This window comes from Schistocerca gregaria, chromosome 10, assembly GCF_023897955.1.
Source record: "Schistocerca gregaria isolate iqSchGreg1 chromosome 10, iqSchGreg1.2, whole genome shotgun sequence".
NCBI classification, from domain to species: domain Eukaryota; kingdom Metazoa; phylum Arthropoda; class Insecta; order Orthoptera; family Acrididae; genus Schistocerca; species Schistocerca gregaria.
Window position 1 is genome coordinate 85846584 of NC_064929.1, and position 18658 is coordinate 85865241.

The window sequence follows — 18658 nt, forward strand, 5'->3', positions numbered from 1 at the left end:
CAACGCCAATAACCTAGTGACACTATCTGAAAGCCAATACAGCTGCTTCCCATCTCGTCCTCCACCAAATTGGAGTGCCGCTGCAGCCAGCCACACGACCGAGTTATTTTCACAAGAGCTGGGTCTACAGTAATGTCAGCTCAATTATGTGTTTTAGCGAACTATTACTTACTGTCCACAGAGATTAAGTACTTGATTGATTATGTTTTGTATTTTATACGACACAATTACATGAGCAATTCCCAATGCCATACTGTTGACAATACAATGGGAACATTATGTCAACTCTCACAGCACGTACCTTCAGTCTGAAGACTTAACAGTTACCAATAGATATAAGACATCGTCAAATGCTTGTGCAATTGTGTTGTATAAAATTAGGTAATATATATGTTAGTAATTGCTAAGTGCAATTTATTTTTATGCTACACTACAGTTTAGTCTGTAGCACATAATGATAATGCAATTAAAGAATATACCGAGCAGCCGAGAAGGTTCCAAATTCCAAATCTGACTATGAGTAACTTCTTCAGTGATTCTAGAAAGGTATTTAGCTGTAATTGGTAAGCAAATATTCAGCTTAATTTTTGTGTGTGATTTTTCAAAACAACAACACTACAGACACAGGATGTGTCTCTACACCTGGTTTTAAGTTCAAATAGAACATAAGAATCTCCAGAAACACTACTATAACTGACTGACAATACAAGGGGGGGGGGGGGGGGTGGGGGGGGCAGCTACTGGAAAAAGGAAAGCAAACAGCCGTAAGGCTGCGGCACACACCTGTCCTCTGACTTCTGACAAGTGGAGTCGAGGGTAACCGCTGCACTCCCATTTGCCTCCGAAGTGCCGTCCGACTCCTTTACTGCGGGTGGCACCTTCACAGCTGGCAGAGTCGCCGGAGCTTTTACGGCGTTTGATGACTTCGCGACACACGGGGCTCCTAAAACGTTAGCTTTAACTGGTGGATTCACCTAAGATGGGAAAACGGGTATTAACGACGTATTACGTAATGCAATTATGTATTATTATTTCGTACAAATGACTAGAAACTCAATATAAATACTTTAGTTTTTAAATGTTTCAGCCAGTATGTTAAAATGACACTACTCTAAAATAAATGTAACACACACTCGTAGTAATGTCACACAGAAACACACGTGCACGAAATACTGAGATATGCTGAAAGCAGAAATGATGCACTGAAAGTGATTTAGGACCCACAAACTGATCACAGAAGCACTGGTGCAACAAACGGATTTGTCCTCTTAGAGTCATTCTCCTGGGAATGTAAACTGCATTTGACATGGGAGGTTGAGAGTGAGGGCCATTCACTGTACTGTGTCCCTTGTGATCACAGTAACCCTCTCCTAGAAAACTGACTAACACACTGGATCAAATGCACCACTGTGTATCAGTTTTGGATGTGGAGGTCTCAGGCGGGTTCAAACTCCTCTAGTGTAAGCGGGGAGGAGGTGGCGTGGCTGCCACTGCAGTTAATACAGCGGGGAGGAGGCGGCAGACATTCGCCCTAGTGTGCATCCCTGCCACAGATTACACATTGAGCCGGTTGTCGACAAGTCATTCTAGTGTGATTGAACCGACAACACTGGTAGCAGCGCAATGGATTCGGAATGTACAGCCAGTCTGTGATGGTTTCATAGCCCGCTTTAATCTCGGACAGCAGCACCACCCTATCAAAGGTAAGGAAAAGAGTGCAGGTGGGCACCGAGGAGGAATCGATCTTTTTCATTACATGACGGACGGCAATGACACTCTGATCTGATATGTAAGATTGTATTTCAGCCTCGGTTAGACTGTCAAGCGGTCCGGTGTAAACTACACCACTGTGGGAAGAATTCGAAGTTCTACGAGCCTCGACATGAACAGGTTAGCCGTCGAGAAGCGAGGCAGCCAGAAGCTGTCGTGCTGGAGAATCGGAACCATCTCCAAAAGCGAAGTGCCATTCTGTAAAGGAGAGCAGGATTTCACAGGGCCAGTAATGGCACCGACACCTTTCCGAATAATAAACGGACTGACCGTGGCGAAGGACTGACTGTCTTCAGTACGCGATACCATGCGGAACCGCGGTGCAGCGGGAAGGGTCTCCGAATCAGTAGCCCCATTACATTTACATTTCGTCGACATCGACAGAGAGGACGAGTGACTCGTTGCAAGGAAATCTCCCGCTATTGCCGGTGCCTCCGACGGTGTGTCCTGCCAACTGGGAGCCCCCATCACGTGAGGGTGCACCTGCATTAGGTGATTTTTCACACCTCAGGTCACACCTCCCCAACACCTGACGGTGGGACCGATGGGCAATCTGAGAAGGTGACAGCTCGGGCAATCACCTGTCCCTGGGCCCGGCCCGCACCAAGGGGTATGTGCGAACCCGTTCTGTCAACCCGGGGCTGGGAATTACATGTTACCCGGTCACCTCGGCCTTCGGGAGCGCACAGGGAGGAAGAAGAAAGAAAGAGCATCCTCACATGCTGAAGCGGAGGAATGAGAGGAGAAGGGAAACAGTGGAAGGAAAGCGGAACCGAAAAGAAAGTTGAGACTGTTCGAAGGTCAGCGACAGAATGCAGAATGTTCCCAATAATACCCCAGATGTGTTCCCCGAGGGAGGGGGAAAAAGAATAGCAAGAGGATAGACATGAAGCACAGAAGGGAAAAAGTGCTGCAAAGGCTAGGGCCCCGTGGTAGCCGAGCACTAACCCACCAGAGTGGCGAGCCCCCCCCCTAGGGTGTAAAGCGGTCATGAGGAGTCAATACTGTTTCCTGGAGGCAGAGAACAAGTGGACACTGTGATTCTAAGAGCAGCCGTAAATCCTCTTTGTCTTATCGAAAGCCACGAACATTCCATTGAAGGAGAGTCATAACGAGGAAAGAAGAGGAGGGAAAAAATGAAGGGGTGTCACTTTTAATGGCTGCCAAGTGCCGGCGTTCAAAGACTCAATGCTACAGGGTGCAGAGTCTGGAGAATTCGATTTCTTGGAGCCTTTCCGACAGGCAGAGGAAGACTCAGATGTTTGTTGGCTGGAGGGATGGAGGAAGTCGTTGCACGAGCATTCTGTCCAACCCTTCCAGCTGCATTAAAGGTGACTTTGCCCTGTGAGGCGAAAGTTTAACAGTCTGTTGCACAGCTGGACGAGGAGATGGTGATGCTACCATGACACCGGGCAATTTCACAACCACAGTACTGAATTTGAGGTTGCACAACTGCATTGCCGTGTACTTCGTGAAGCGAAATGTAGCAAGAACAGCACAAGTGCCAGTGCTGGGTTTGTGACTAATCAATAACTTGCAAGCGACCGGGTAAGGAACTTTTTCCTTTACCCAGATCTCCCCGACATCCTGCTCACCGAGATAGATGGAACAATCTCGAAAGGATGCAGTACGGTCACCACTGCAGTCGATACAGCGGGGCGAAGAAGGTGGACAATGCCCTTGTGAGCATCCCTACCAGAAGTTTGGCAGTGTGTTGACAGGACATTCGAGTGTGGTCGAAACGATGACCTGGTAGCAGCGCATCAGGTTTAGAGTGTACGATCAGACTGTGATAACTTTATAGCCTGCTTTGATCTTCGATGGAAGCACTATTCTATCAAACATGAGAAAAAGGGTGTGTGTGGACACTAAGGATGCATCTACTTTGTTCATCACCCAATGGACTGCAATGGCACCCTGATCAGAGAGGTACGTTTGGAATTCTGCTTCAGTCATACCATCGAGAAGCATAGTGTAAAAACATCACAGGAAGAATTCAAAGTTCTATGGGCCTTGACAGGAACAGGACTGCCGTGGAGAAATGAAGTGGCCAGCAGTAGTTGTGCTCGAGGATCAGAGTTGTCTCCTAAAGCAAAGAGCCATTGCGTAAATGAGAGCAGGTTTTTACAGGGGTGGCAATTGCATCGACACCCTTCTGAATATGAAATGGATGACCATCTTTAGTACATGAAACTACAAGGAACTGTGATGCAGCTGGGAGAGTCTTTGCATTGGGAGCTTCATTCCACTTACGTTTGCTAGATGTGGACTGTCAAGATGACGATTGGCTCATTGTGAGAAAATCCCCTCCGATTGCCAGCGTCTCCGATGTATGCTCCTTCCAACCGGCCGACCCTTAGATGATTGTTCACACCTTAGGTAACACCTCTGGAATGCCCGAAAGAGAGACAAATTGGCAATTTGGGAAGGTAGCAGCTCAGGCAATCACCTCTCCCTGGGTGTGGCCTGTAGCGGGGGCTACGTGCGAACCATACCTGTCAACCTGGGGCTGGGAGTTATGTGTTACCAAGTCACCAGTTACACAAGTCACAAGCATGGTCTGACCTTCAGGAATGGACAAGGAGGAAAAGAAAAAGAAGAACCTCAAAGAAGGAAGCGGTGAAAGGATAGGAGAAGGTGAACGAAGAACGAAAAAAGGAACAAAAAACAGTGAAGAGTATTCTGATATCAACTACCGAAAAAACAGAATACATTTCCAAAAACAGCCCAGCCATGTTCCCCAAGGGAGGGGAAAAACAATATAAGAGGATAGACATGCTGCATGGATGGGAAAATATGCTGCAAAGACTGGGGCTCCGTGGTAGCCAAGAATGAACCGGCAAAAGAGCAGTGAGCCCCTGGGGGGAAATCGCAGTGTTACAGAGAAATTTGGGTTTACCCAGTGGACCCTTGTTTCCAGTTGGTAAACTGGACAGAAACTCTTGTTTAGAGGATTTAATGGCGTTATCCACCCAGATGTTACTTCAGGTATGTCCTACATTCAACCATGTCTCGCCCAAATAGTAAATGGGTCTTCCTTCATCTCTCAACAATTTAATGGTTCGCAGATAATGCCACCCCCATAAAATGATGTCATCCCTGTCTATTAGCATGCTACTGCTTCCACACCAAAATGTAAATAATATACAAAATGTAATTCTCCGAAAATTGCCCAAGTCTAGATGTTTGTTCATGTCAGCAAGCACCTTGTAAATTGTTAGCAATTTGTTGTGGAACAAATGAGGAGACGTGAACAACACTTTCTGAAAGCTTCTGTCATGATTGTTCTTTCTTAGGAAACTTCAGAGTGTGTGGCCTTGTACTCATTTATCAAATGATAAAGCGAAGAATGACCAACACATGCGTGTGCAGCTGTTTTTAAAACAATATCAGTCATTCATTGCTCTGGACACAACAGCTCTGTTTTGTAAACATTAAGAACCATGTGTTTCTCTGCACAACTTAATGACTTCTTTTCTCATCACTACTCGGGCGAACTCAAACCTGACATGTCGACATCGATTGCTGTTATCTGTGGAGGATGACATAAGTTTAGGCGTACGTGATACTAATGGAAGAAAAAAAGAGTAACTACTGGGTGGACAGAGAAACAGTGATTGATTAATATAATCACAAACACTGATACTTACATTAATAATCAAAAGGTCTTCCAAACATAATAAACTTTACTATCAGACCCTATGCTCACACACTAACAACTTTTACTCGCAACATACGTGCCCACACTGACAGAGTGCTTCCCGTATTGTGCACCCCTCGACTGCAGTGCTCTGGTCACATGATTTGATGTGTTTCCAGTCTGTCTCTCATTTTGGTGAATGGACTATAGGCATAAGTGACAGAGTACATAGCTCACAATGTTGCTTCTCTGAATACTTTTCTCATTTCACCCCACCGCTGTCAGTACTCATTTGTTTGAGTCTGCTGTTCCTCTGTTTTCATTCTCCTCCAGCACTCTTTTCCCCATTCTTCGATGTCCAAGTTTCTGACACGCCAAAGCATATGTTCCACACGGATCTCTCTGTTCAAAAGCATTTCAGACAACAGTCTGCCTGTACCCTACACACATCCCATATTAGAGGAAGAAAGCACCTTATATGCCGTTCAAAATGCTATATAAGGTGCCTTCCTGGATACAAGGGATCATTTGCTGCACACTGGGATTTTGTTTTCCATCTCTTATAGTTGTGGAATTAATATTTTATCTATCATTATTGTTTATTGTGATGTGTGTGATATCCAACAATGACAGAAGCAAGTTTGTCAAACATTATTTAGTAGGAAAGCTCAACGTCGTTTTCTGTACCGAGCGATTGCTGTACAAGATCGGTCGGGGGAATGTTTGTGCGTTATGTGTTTCCTTTGAAAGAGGAAAATTTAATGGCTGAGTGGTATCCAATTCTCCCTACTGACAAGTCGTTCAACAGAACTGCTGGAGGTCTGAACGCAAACAAGAATACTGCTTCGAGAATGAGATTTTCACTCTACAGCGGAGTGTGCGCTGATATGAAACTTCCTGTCAGATTATTCTTTCTTTCAGGGGTGTTAGTTCTGTAAGGTCCGCAGGAGAGCTTCTGTAAAGTTTGGAAGGTAGGAGACGAGATACTGGTCGAAGTAAAGCTGTGAGTACCGGGTGTGAGTTGTGCTTCGGTAGCTCAGATGGTAGAGCACTTGCCCACGAAAGGCAAAGGTCCCGAGTTCGAGTCTCGGTAGGGCACACACTTTTTAATCTGCCAGGAAGTTTCAAGAATACTGCTGTGAAGAACTGCAAGGAAATGAACAAACAAATTTATAGGGAGGACAAAAGAGACGAACCTTTAAGGAACTCAGCCAATTTGATCTTTGCAGCATCATATGAGACAGGTAGCTGGGTAAAAATCAGAGAGAGGGAAAGGAAACATCAAAAAATAAACCTTGACAACAAGGCCTGAAGTGACTTAAAAAGATGGTGCTTACAGAACTAATCTCTCTCCATAAGCCACTGTTCCCCTGATACCAAATTAAGGAACTGGGAAAAACATGCCGGCATACAGTCATGGGGCTTCAACCTATCACTGCCATTTTAATCAGAGTGGATACGAGTCCAATTTAAGAGTCGGTTTGGCAACAACACAAAAATCTACGACCAAGCTGTTAGATCAGTTACCTTTGAAGACTGAAAGAGAATCCTTTCACTGCTGCGAGCACGTGTACAGGCCTCGCTATGCTGTTCCCATGTGGTCGTGGACGTGTATATGCACGCCACTCGGATTTTCCTACAATGCTACAGACACCTTAATGTGTCCTGCATGAATAAAAAAGTTTCAAGAGGTTATCTTACAATATGTGTGCCTTATTTTGTGCTACAATTTGCATGGCACTTGCATTAAGAAGCTTTCAGTTCCCATGGGTTTCGCTCTGAAATTTAAAGTTACTGTGCTCTTGACTGATTAGGGGTCTGCCTTGGATTTTCGACAGATGAAGGGATCCGACAGCTGAAAAGGTTGGGAAGCCCTAATGTAATATAACCAAGTTGTATTGTTAATTGAAGAGAGAATATTAGTTTTAAATGGAAAGAGGTGTTTAAGATGCTTTTGTAACAAGATCAAGAATTGAGCTCTCTTTCAGCATATTACTTACCTCTTTGGTGAAAAGGACCCGATCACAGGGGAAAAAAAAAGACAGGTTAGAAATGAATAGCAGGGTCAGCTCTGGATCAGGCAATAAATAATAAAGGTGACGAAAGTTGTGCCAGGAATGCAGATGTGGACTTTAAGGAGTCAAGATAGTTTGATAGCTCAATGTGCAAAATTGATACATATTCAGTCCACAGACAAGTTAAAGACCCACATCAAGCAAAAACATGGAACTAGTAATTTTAAAAAAAAATTGGATAGTAAGTATTTCATAAAGGCCAGAACATCGTCTCTCAGTCAGCACAGGCACCAGCATTCGGCGAGCAGTACAGACATAACGAAAGCTGCCTCAGCACAGAAGACAGAGGACACGTGTAGCAGTGAAAAGATTCATCATATGTAGCACACGGTGGGAAAACTGGCACAATTACGTTATTTCAGAAAATTCGGGCGAGAAACTGATTGTGTCATTAAATAATCACAGTGAATTCCACTTCAAGTATCTGTGGGAGTGAAGAGTAATATTATTAGAGTTTTCCCTATTGTGCATACAGGAACGGTGCGCAGGCAGATTCAACTGAATTAACTATTAATATAGAAGCTGTTATCATCAACTTTAGTCTTTAACTTACTAACAAAATACCTTTCACTGTTTGGAATATAACTGCAGTAACACTAAGCTAGTGTACTTTATAGTGCCCTTCTTCCTTCTGCAACATATAAACTCAAAATTACGCACGTTCCGTGCAGGTACAGCACTACCACACACAATGCCCACAATCTTCTGCCGAGGTGTCAATCCTATCCGGGTAATTATTGATAGAAAGTAGGTCTCAAACTTAGCACTCCAATATCAAGGCCCCACAAAACTAAATACCATTTGTATACCAATCGAGAAATGGCTTTACAAAGTTCTCGGTCAATGCAACAACAACGAAGTTACTAATTCCTTATCTCTAGTCTTTTGCACACACTTCTGCAAGAGTAGGATTACCACAGTGTGCCGGAGAGGTGGGCGGAGCAGCAGCGGCGGCGGCTGGGGCGGGGCCCGCGGCAGCTGCGGGTGGATCACCAGCTGCCGGGCGAGCGGCGGCTGCACCAGCTGCAGGGGCGGCTGCGCTGCCAGCCGGTACTGCTGCGCCAGCAGCGGCAGCGACACCACAGGCAAGGGCTGCGCGTGGGCGGGCACGGGCGGCAGCAGTTGGCTGGGCACTCCGACAAGTGGAGGCTGCGTGCAGACACGTCCCTCATCCCAATCCTGTGCGCTCTCAGACATTACTGTTGCCAATTATGACGGCTACCGTAAAAAAATATACTGAAAGAACCAGATGTTGTACAGAGTTTCAGAGAGAGCAGAAGGGAACAATTGAAAGGAATGGGAGAAAGAAATACAGAAGAAAAAGAATGGGTAGCTTTGAGGGATGAAATAGTGAAGTAGGTAAAAAGACGAGGACTAATAGAAATCCTTGGGTAACAGAAGAGATACTGAATTTAGTTGATGAAAGGAGAATATACAGAAACGCAATAAATGAAGCAGGCAAAAAGGAATACAAACGTCTCAAAAATGAGATTGGCAGGAAGTGCAAAATGGCTAAGCGGGGATGGCTAGAGAACAAATGTAAGGATGTAGAGGCTTCTCTCACGAGGGGTAAGATAGATACTGCCTACAGGAAAATTAAAGAGAACCACTTGTATGAATATCAAGAGCTCAGATGGAAACCCAGTTCTAAGCAAAGAAGGGAAAGCAGAAAAGTGGAAGGAATATATAGAGGGTCTAAACAGGGGCGATGTTCTTGAGGACAATATTATGTAAATGGAAGAGGAGGTAGATGAAGATGAAATGGGAGATATGATACTACGTGAAGAGTTTGACAGAGCACTGAAAGACCTGAGTCGAAACAAGGCCCTGGGAGTAGACAACATTCCATTGGAACTAATGACGGCCTTGGGAGAGCCAGTCATGACAAAACTCTACAATCTGGTGAGCAAGATGTATGAATCGGGCGAAATACCCTCAGACTTCAAGAAGAATAAAATAATTCCAATCCCAAAGAAAGCAGGTGTTGACAGATGTGAAAATTACCAAACTATCCTTTTAATAAATCACAGCTGCAAAATACTAACGCGAATTCTTTACAGACGAATAGAAAAACTGGTAGAAGCCAACCTCGGGGAAGATCAGTTTGGATTCTGCAGAAATGTTGGAACATGTAAGGCAATACTGATCGTACGACTATCTTAGAAGAAAGATTAAGGAAAGGCAAACCTACGTTTCTAGCATTTGTCGACTTAGAGAAAGCATTTGACTTTGTTGACTGGAATACTCTCTTTCAAAATCTGAAGGTGGCAAGGGTAAAATACAGGGAGCGAAAGGCTATTTACAATTTGTACAGAAACCAGATGGCAGTTATAAGAGTCGAGGGGCACTAAAGGGAAGCAGTGGTTGGGTAGGGGGTGAGACAGGGTTGTAGCCTCTCCCCGATGCTAATCAATCTGTATATTGAGCAAGCAGTAAAGGAAACAAAAGAAAAGTTCGGAGTAGGTATTGAAATCCATGGAGAAGAAATTAAAAACTCTGAGGTTCACCGTTGACATTGTAATTCTGCCAGGGACAGCAAAAGACTTGCAAGACCAGTTGAATGGAATGGACAGTGTCTGGAAAGGAGGGTATAAGAAGAACATCAACAAAAGCAAAACGAGGATAATGGAATGTAGTCGAATTAAGTCGGGTGATGCAGCAGGAATTAGATTAGGAAATGAGACACTTAAAGTAGTAAAGGAGTTCTGCTATTTTGGGAGCAAAATAACTGACGACGAAGTAGAGAGGATATAAAATGTAGACTGGCAATGGCAAGGAAAGCGTTTCTGAAGAAGTGAAATTTGTTAACAACATCGAGTATAGATTTAAGTGTCAGGAAGTCATTTCTGAAAGTATTTGTATGGAGTGTAGCCATGTACGGATGTGAAACGTGGGCGATAAATAGTTTAGACAAGAAGAGAATAGAAGCTTTCGAAATGTGGTGCTACAGAAGAATGCTGAAGATTAGATGGGTAGATCACGTAACTAACGAGGAAGTACTGATTAGAATTGGGGAGAAGAGAAATTTGTGGCACAACTTGACTAGAAGAAAGGATCGGTTGGTAGGGCATGTTCTGAGGCCTCAAGGGATCACCAATTTAGTATGGGAGGGCAGTGTGGAGAGTAAAAATCGTAGAGGGAGACCAAGAGATGAATACACCAAGCAGATTCAGAAGGATGTAGGTTGCAGTAGGTACTGGGAGATGAAGACGCTTGCACAGGATAGAGTAGCATGGAGAGCTGCATCAAACCAGTCTCACGACTGCAGACCACCACCACCACCACCACCACCACCACCACCACCACCACAACAACAACAACAACAACAAAAACAACAACAATAAAAAGTCTCTCGTCTAGAGGAGAGGGGGTTATAAGAGTCGAGGGGCACTAAAGGGAAGCAGTGGTTGGGTAGGGGGTGAGACAGGGTTGTAGCCTCTCCCCGATGCTAATCAATCTGTATATTGAGCAAGCAGTAAAGGAAAGAAAAGAAAAGTTCGGAGTAGGTATTGAAATCCATGGAGTCAAGCAACAGGTAGTGGACATAGGCCATTGGGATCCTTTCCGGGGCTCCGCGTGCTCACCATACCGCGTACTCTGTGGGCACGGATGGTAGAGCCTCGCCGGTAGGGACAGTCGGACGCAGCGGGCTGCAAGGGTGGGGAGTGAGGGGATGGAGTGCCAAATAAGCACCGATTCTTTTGTGACTCACAGTCTAGCGTAGTACCTCACATTCGGTGGTCACAGGTACTGTGACATTTTGAAAATGAGGAACCTACAGCAGTTAATTTGGTGGTCACTTTATGTTGGGGGCTTTAGGTCGTATGCTAATACACAAAAAATGAAGCCGTCAGGTGGAAATCATTTTTAAGTGTGGGAGAAGAGCCATATCCTCCTACAGTGTGTAGTAAATGTAATTTATATCCTCACAGTATGCCACTGTAGAAGTCATCCCCATGCACTGTGCTGAACGTCTGTTCCATGTTTCAGTTTCTTACGCAATTTACACATTAATCGTATCCCGAAGCTAAGTTGGCATTACTGCTATAGTGTACTGTAACGAGACTATATGAAACAAAATTGCCTGTTTGACACCTTAGCATAAGAGCAAAGCACTGGACTCTTAATGGAAATATTGTGAGTTAAAATACATTTACAACCTTATATCAAGTTAACTAGTATTTTTCTCTAAAAAAATATGTAGTCGTAGTAACGCAGCCATAAAATTCTTATATTACTTTAGCTAATTTATTACCTTTTCAACGTAAGAAATGGTTTTGTTATTTTATTTCTACATCTATGAATATAAAAGGCTAAGAAGTTATATAAAATAATAATTCCTTGGTTTTAGTTTTTGACTGGTGTCTCAAAATACAAAGGAGATTTCTCTCAGCTATAGGCATGCAGAATTGGAATATGTAAATCATTCTCTAGCTCTTACTGATGTCAAATAGACATCAAAAACTTGAGCAAATCTTCAGTAATCGTTATTACCAACACCTCGTATCATTTGACTATCCTTGATATGGCACCTACAGTAACTTCCACAAAACAAGACATTAGAGACTGGATCCTGTGGCTCAGGATAAACCACACTTCCTCTACGGACACGCAGTTCCCAGATTGACACCGTGCCACGGCCACTTCAGTTTCATCGAATTGGTATGGGCTCGAAATAAAGAGTTATGTGGCAAGGAACAACAAAAAATGTATGCTAGCCGAAGTGGAAAGTTTTAAAGGACGGTATAAACCAAACTTCATCATCAGACTGACATAACGTTCTGAGGCACACAAGGGAAGTAGTAGTAAAAGCACTAGACAATGAATGTGAGTGGAAAATAACACGGAAAAACTTCTTATTTCCTTAAATTTGAAGAAGTTCTAGTGATTATACAGACAATCATGAAAGTGTTTTACCACGAAATCATTATTGTGCACCCCTTAAATTTTGTCAACATACTTTGTTACACATGTGTGATCGAATACTCATCTCAATTACTGTTATTTGCCTATAGTGTGTGCTTACAGTACTTTACGCATCACTGTCCCTACGACAGTAGCAGCCCCCCACAACTAGCACTATTGTTGCTTGTTGGTGGGTTTGATGTGGACGGATGTGTGAAGCTGGCCATTGGACAAGGTAAGTCTTTCCACTCCCGAGATTGGAATGACTCCTTACCACCTCCCTTAAAACCCACATCCTTTCGTCTTTCCCTCTACTTTCCTCTTTCCTGATGAAGCAACCGTGGGTTGCGAAAACTTGAAATTTGTGTCTCACTGCTGCGTTTCAGAAGCATCTTCAGTGGCAGTGCACTTGAAGTAAATACACTCCTGGAAATGGAAAAAAGAACACATTGACACCGGTGTGTCAGACCCACCATACTTGCTCCGGACACTGCAAGAGGGCTGTACAAGCAATGATCACACGCACGGCACAGCGCACACACCAGGAACCGCGGTGTTGGCCGTCGAATGGCGCTAGCTGCGCAGCATTTGTGCACCGCCGCCGTCAGTGTCAGCCAGTTTGCCGTGGCATACGGAGCTCTATCGCAGTCTTTAACACTGGTAGCATGCCGCGACACCGTGGACGTGAACCGTATGTGCAGTTGACGGACTTTGAGCGAGGGCGTATAGTGGGCATGCGGGAGGCCGGGTGGACGTACCGCCGAATTGCTCAACACGTGGGGCGTGAGGTATCCACAGTACATCGATGTTGTCGCCAGTGGTCGGCGGAAGGTGCACGTGCCCGTCGACCTGGGACCGGACCGCAGCGACGCAAGGATGCACGCCAAGACCGTAGGATCCTACGCAGTGCCGTAGGGGACTGCACTGCCACTTCCCAGCAAATTAGGGACACTGTTGCTCCTGGGGTATCGGCGAGGACCATTCGCAACCGTCTCCATGAAGCTGGGCTACGGTCCCGCACACCGTTAGGCCGTCTTCCGCTCACGCCCCAACATTGTGCAGCCCGCCTCCAGTGGTGTCGCGACAGGCGTGAATGGAGGGACGAATGGAGACGTGTCGTCTTCAGCGATGAGAGTCGCTTCTGCCTTGGTGCCAATGATGGTCGTATGCGTGTTTGGCGCCGTGCAGGTGAGCGCCACAATCAGGACTGCATACGACCGAGGCACACAGGGCCAACACCCGGCGTCATGGTGTGGGGAGCGATCTCCTATACTGGCCATACACCTGTGGTGATCGTCGAGGGGACACTGAATAGTGCACGGTACATCCAAACCGTCATCGAACCCATCGTTCTACCATTCCTAGACCGGCAAAGGGAACTTGCTGTTCCAACAGGACAATGCACGTCCGCATGTATCCCGTGCCACCCAACGTGCTCTAGAAGGTGTAAGTCAACTACCCTGGCCAGCAAGGTCTCCGGATCTGTCCCCCATTGAGCATGTTTGGGACTGGATGAAGCGTCGTCTCACGCGGTCTGCATGTCCAGCATGAACACTGGTCCAACTGAGGCCCCAGGTGGAAACGGCATGGCAAGCCGTTCCACAGGACTACATCCAGCATCTCTACGATCGTCTCCATGGGAGAATAGCAGCCTGCATTGCTGCGAAAGGTGGATATACACTGTACTAGTGCCGACATTGTGCATGCTCTGTTGCCTGTGTCTATGTGCCTGTGGTTCTGTCAATGTGATCATGTGATGTATCTGACCCCAGGAATGTGTCAATAAAGTTTCCCCTTCCTGGGACAATGAATTCACGGTGTTCTTATTTCAATTTCCAGGAGTGTAGTATTTATTCAGCAGAAGTGAGTAACAAAAATATAAAGTAAAACATAATTCCACATCTTGCACAAGCCTTACGGATCCCGTCTGTAATGACCTCGTTGTCGACGGGATGTTAAACACTAATCTCCTCCTCCTCCTTACAGATCTTTCAGCTCTTAAGTTCGATTCCCAATAAATATACTCTGTTCTGATTTTACGATGGACCATACTACCTTTGATTTGTTTCCATGAGCCGAGATGTAGTTATTATTAACCATTTCTTTTGCTGCTTTCACTACCCTTTTATACTATTTAACATAGTTAATGACACCAGGGTTTTTGTTGTATTTCAGTTCATTGTGCAGCTGACTTTTTTTTCCATTAGATATTTTTATTCCAATTTAGCTTGTTAGACACTTAATGGAAATATTTCATTAAATACATGTAAAAAAAATGCAAAGAAATATGTTAAAATGTACAGAGATTGGAATCTCGTCTTGAATTGCCACTCCATCTCTTCTAATTCAGAGTAGACATATCTTAAGTTTTCACCAGTAAAATGTCTTTAGACGTAAGTTTTTATAGTACTTTGTTCATTTGCATTAGTCATTTCAATAAACAAAGCAGAATGGTCTGAAAATCCTAAATCTACACAGCTTCCTTTCATCATCAAATGTATAATTTGTTAGATTATTTTCTTATGAATTCTGTGAAGTTTGCTTTGAACTCAAAATTTTGGATCAGGTACATAAACTGTACGGAGTCACTGGTTTAATTTGATAAATTTATAATGAAATCAGCAGTTATTAAAACCTTTTTTCTTTTCGTCATTACTGACTTTCTGTAAAAGACCCATTAACTTTGGTAAATATCATTTTGTTACTGCTACACCTGGAATTGTGTATATAGATATAATGACAACATTTTGTTTTTCTAATTCAACTGAGCAGATTTCAAATACACCTTCATTTAGAAAAATCACCTTTCACTTTGTACTCTAAAAGAGTTACTTACAAGTATCTATCAGTGTAACACAACTACATGCAGTTTATCAGTTTATCAAGGCAATGCGTTTAAATATATGAGCAATAGAACATTCTTTAACAATAAAAATAGCTTTTTAACCTAACCTTGTTAATGAGGTATTTAGGACCCTGTTATGGTTAATCAGGAAGAAAAAAAAAAAACAAATAACCATGAAAACATAATTCCACTGAAGTTTGAAAGAATCTCTCTCTAAACGTAATTTATAACGTAAGTCGGTGTTTAACCACTTTGCTTACGACAAACTCCGTTGATGGTAAATTGTGGACTACTGTGCGGCGGAAATACAATTGTGCTCAGCAATATAAACAAATTTTAGACATTAACAACACAACTGCAATATTTACCACACTGCCAAATGGAAACATAGCTATTCAACGGCGCTTGCACCGTAAATTTGGTCCTACACTTTCATGATAAACCATTATAACACGTATTTCAAACAACCCACCTTTGCAAAGATTGAACACTCGTTCCATGAAAAACTTGTAGTAGTTCGCAGAAAATCGCCAAGAATCTGATAAGACAGCTATTTTGCTAAGAAGTTTAAAACACATGTTTTAATATTTCAATACTCTGAAAATAATTACTTGTCGGGAAAAGTATTTTTTCGGTTTGTATAGTTACGATATTTTAGATATATTACAAGCAACAAGTTTTCACTCCTGCCCTTCCGCTGACAACAAACAAATGCCGAATTCGATCTTCTACTGTCTTTCACGGTGCTCGGCGTGAAGTGGTGTAATGTTATTGTAAACCATGCGTATAGAAACGTGTTATTTTTGTTCTTCCCGTATCTATCCGGGACATGGAATACAGTTCGTTAGAAATGATTGTAAGGTGAGTTTTTCCCGTGTTGGATAACAACGAACATTTGTTTCTGTAAACTGAAGCGAAACTCGTTCTTAACACTCGTGTCTCGTATTTGTGTGATTTATAGATCTTCAAATTCTGCCGATCGAAATGTCATGCGGCTTTCAAGAAGAAGAAGAATCCACGTAAAGTAAGGTGGACGAAAGCTTTCCGAAAAACAGCAGGAAAAGAACTTGCTGTAGATCCAGCTTTTGAATTTGAGAAACGAAGGAACATACCACTGAAGTACGACAGGGAGATGTGGTCAAAAACTGGTAAATGCTCTCTTGACAAAAAAAGCTTATTAGTCTTAGTCAAATTGTAAGCTAACAAGGAAATTTGTTGCAGCATGTACATCAAAGTATGTTAGTGCCGATATACTGCTGTGGGCCTTTTTAAATTTTCACGTTGTTGTCATTGTTGGCTGGTAAACTCCGAGAAAAGTTAATTTAATCAAATTGTGGAAGTTAGGTGGCACATATTATACACAAATAGGTCATCATACAGTAATCTTATAACTGTAACGCTTTGAAAATAAACAGCAGAAATATGTACACACGTAGAATGTGTATAGATGTTTTTTTTACGAGAGTTGTGCTCAGCTGCAGCCTCGCTGAAGGAACCATTCCAGAAATTGTCAAAATCTAAATCAGGAAGTCCAAACAGAGCATACAGTAAGTCGTCTGTCGAAGTTCAGGAAATTGAATATGAGCATTTAACGATATTACCCATCAGTATACTAACTACACTACCTGATTTGGTTGGTCCATGTACAGTGTTCTTTCTTTCATACACAGCTTACAAAATATAACTTCTAATAATAACCCAAGAAAATAGTTTTGATTAATTTCTTTGCATCTTTCTGTACTATGGCTGGACATAGTACAGACACCAATAGGTGACATCATGACTATGAACAGTGTGCTGTGCAACAAGAACTCTCTCCAGTTTGCCTGGAAAACTGGTTGCTAGTTTTGGCTCCAACCAGAAGACATACCAGGTGATGGCATTTCATTTCTATCAATTGGGTTACTGGCAGCAGTCGCCTCACAGAGAGCCATCTGAGAGCATGAGTGTACTCATAGGGGTCTGATGATAAGAGATCCTTACAGTGACCTGTTGGAAATGTATGAGTAAGCAGATATATTCACACCTGCTCTCTCTCTCTCTCTCTCTCTCTCTCTCTCTCTCTCTCTCTCTCTCTCTCTCTCTCTCTTTCTATCTTCCGCCTGTTATTTTCATTATGGTACCTGCATTACATGGCCAAGAGTGTATCTAGGGCAGGAGATTAGCTGGTGAATGATAAGAGTTTTTGAGATTTTATGAAAACTGTCCCCAGGTACTCTTGCTGCTAGTCAACATTCACAACACACTGTGCCTTTCTTTGAACTAACACTAAATTGATTTGTCTATCTATGTGGTGGCGAAGGGTTCAAGTTAGCCGAATGCCCCTGGCTATAGATATTAATTTCACCCTATGCCAGATTTCTTATTGTCCAAAAATGAATTTATTGCTGATATACTTAACATTTAATGTCTTTTTTTTATTATTGCATTGTGCATGGGTGATGGACACAGATAGGACAGTTCCTTAAAGGCTGTTGTGCAATACCCAATTGGCATGGCAGTTGTAGTCAAAACAAGATTTTGATAAAGACATTCACATCATTGTAGCTACTACATTGAACTGTGTTGTTTTCCTTTCCAGTGGAAGCAATGAAGCGTGTAGACGAGATCAGGCAGAAGCGAGAGGCCCACCATATCATGCAGCGGCTGCGGAAGGGCCGTGAACTGGAGACCCAGCGCGACATCAAGGAGGTACACAGGGACCTCTCGCTCATCCGGTCTCCTGCGGCAGGCCTCAAGGAGAGGGCCAAGGAAGAAGCCTTCGTTCAGGTTGAGGAATCTGACACAGAAATGGAAGTCGCAGAGACTGTCGAGCCAATGGGAGCTTAACCGTGACTGTGTGTACTTATTTGTGCTAAAGGAAAGTGATCCGAAGGACTCAAAAGTAATCCGTGATGTGTAGTATGTTACACTGTGTTAATTGATGACAAGTTTATTTTAGAACTTGCTGTTCTAATTACGCCAAATAAATTCAATAAGTTACCCAGTTAGTGTTTTGCTCCATTCGCCTCAAATATTCTCCCTCCCTACCTCCGTCTCCCTCTCTCTCAAAAATTGCTAATGTTGCTGCACATAGCAAATACCATACATCTTAGCACTGACATTTGTAATATTTATTCATTAATATTCCTTCATTCATCTTCTTCCTATTCGTATAAATTATTATACAATATAATTAACATGTAACTACTCTGGCTGTCACCAATGAGCACCCAGTAATTATTTTAAAACAAATTGATACAGCTATAAACAAAGTTCATTGAACCATTAAGAAGTTTCTCAAAGATAACGCACTTAATTGGCAGATGTTAATGCAAAATTTGTACATAGCTGCCAATTTAGTGCATTAACTTTGAAAAACTTCATAATGGTTCAGTGAACTTTGTTTAATCCTGTATCAATTTGTTTTAAAATAATTACTGG

The 18658-nt window shown here is 43.2% G+C and overlaps 2 protein-coding genes across 4 annotated transcripts in view; one reads left to right on the forward strand and one right to left on the reverse strand.

The window, feature by feature from the left end:
* The window catches only part of LOC126293696 (uncharacterized), a 28476-nt gene extending 12534 nt beyond the window's left edge, over positions 1-15942 (reverse strand). Inside the window, exons 1-3 of one of the 3 annotated variants that reach the window (XM_049986999.1) lie at positions 15708-15942; positions 8401-8634; positions 784-943 (exon numbers count right to left, since the gene is read on the reverse strand). In XM_049986999.1, the coding sequence (XP_049842956.1) occupies positions 784-943; positions 8401-8634; positions 15708-15813 (500 nt within the window). In that variant the 5' untranslated portion in view covers positions 15814-15942. Of the gene's footprint in view, positions 1-783; positions 975-8400; positions 8635-15603 lie in introns of all 3 variants that reach the window. The other 2 variants (XM_049987000.1, XM_049987001.1) reach the window with 2 other exon arrangements.
* A 9-nt stretch (positions 15943-15951) lies between these two features.
* Positions 15952-18221, forward strand: LOC126293697 (probable ribosome biogenesis protein RLP24). The gene is made up of 3 exons (XM_049987002.1): positions 15952-16096; positions 16197-16383; positions 17817-18221. The coding sequence occupies exons 1-3, from the start codon at positions 16016-16018 to the stop codon at positions 18062-18064; spliced, it is 516 nt and encodes a 171-aa protein (XP_049842959.1). The 5' UTR covers positions 15952-16015; the 3' UTR covers positions 18065-18221.
* Positions 18222-18658: the final 437 nt, after the last annotated feature.

What these genes read in the sequence shown, in the direction of transcription:
- LOC126293697 (XM_049987002.1), top strand. Translation starts at nt 16,016, where the DNA reads ATGCGTATAGAAACGTGTTATTTTTGTTCTTCCCGTATCTATCCGGGA. An exon ending in TCGTTAGAAATGATTGTAAG is followed by an intron (nt 16,097 to 16,196) that starts GTGAGTTTTTCC and finishes TGTGATTTATAG; the next exon opens with ATCTTCAAATTCTGCCGATC. An exon ending in GGAGATGTGGTCAAAAACTG is followed by an intron (nt 16,384 to 17,816) that starts GTAAATGCTCTC and finishes TTTCCTTTCCAG; the next exon opens with TGGAAGCAATGAAGCGTGTA.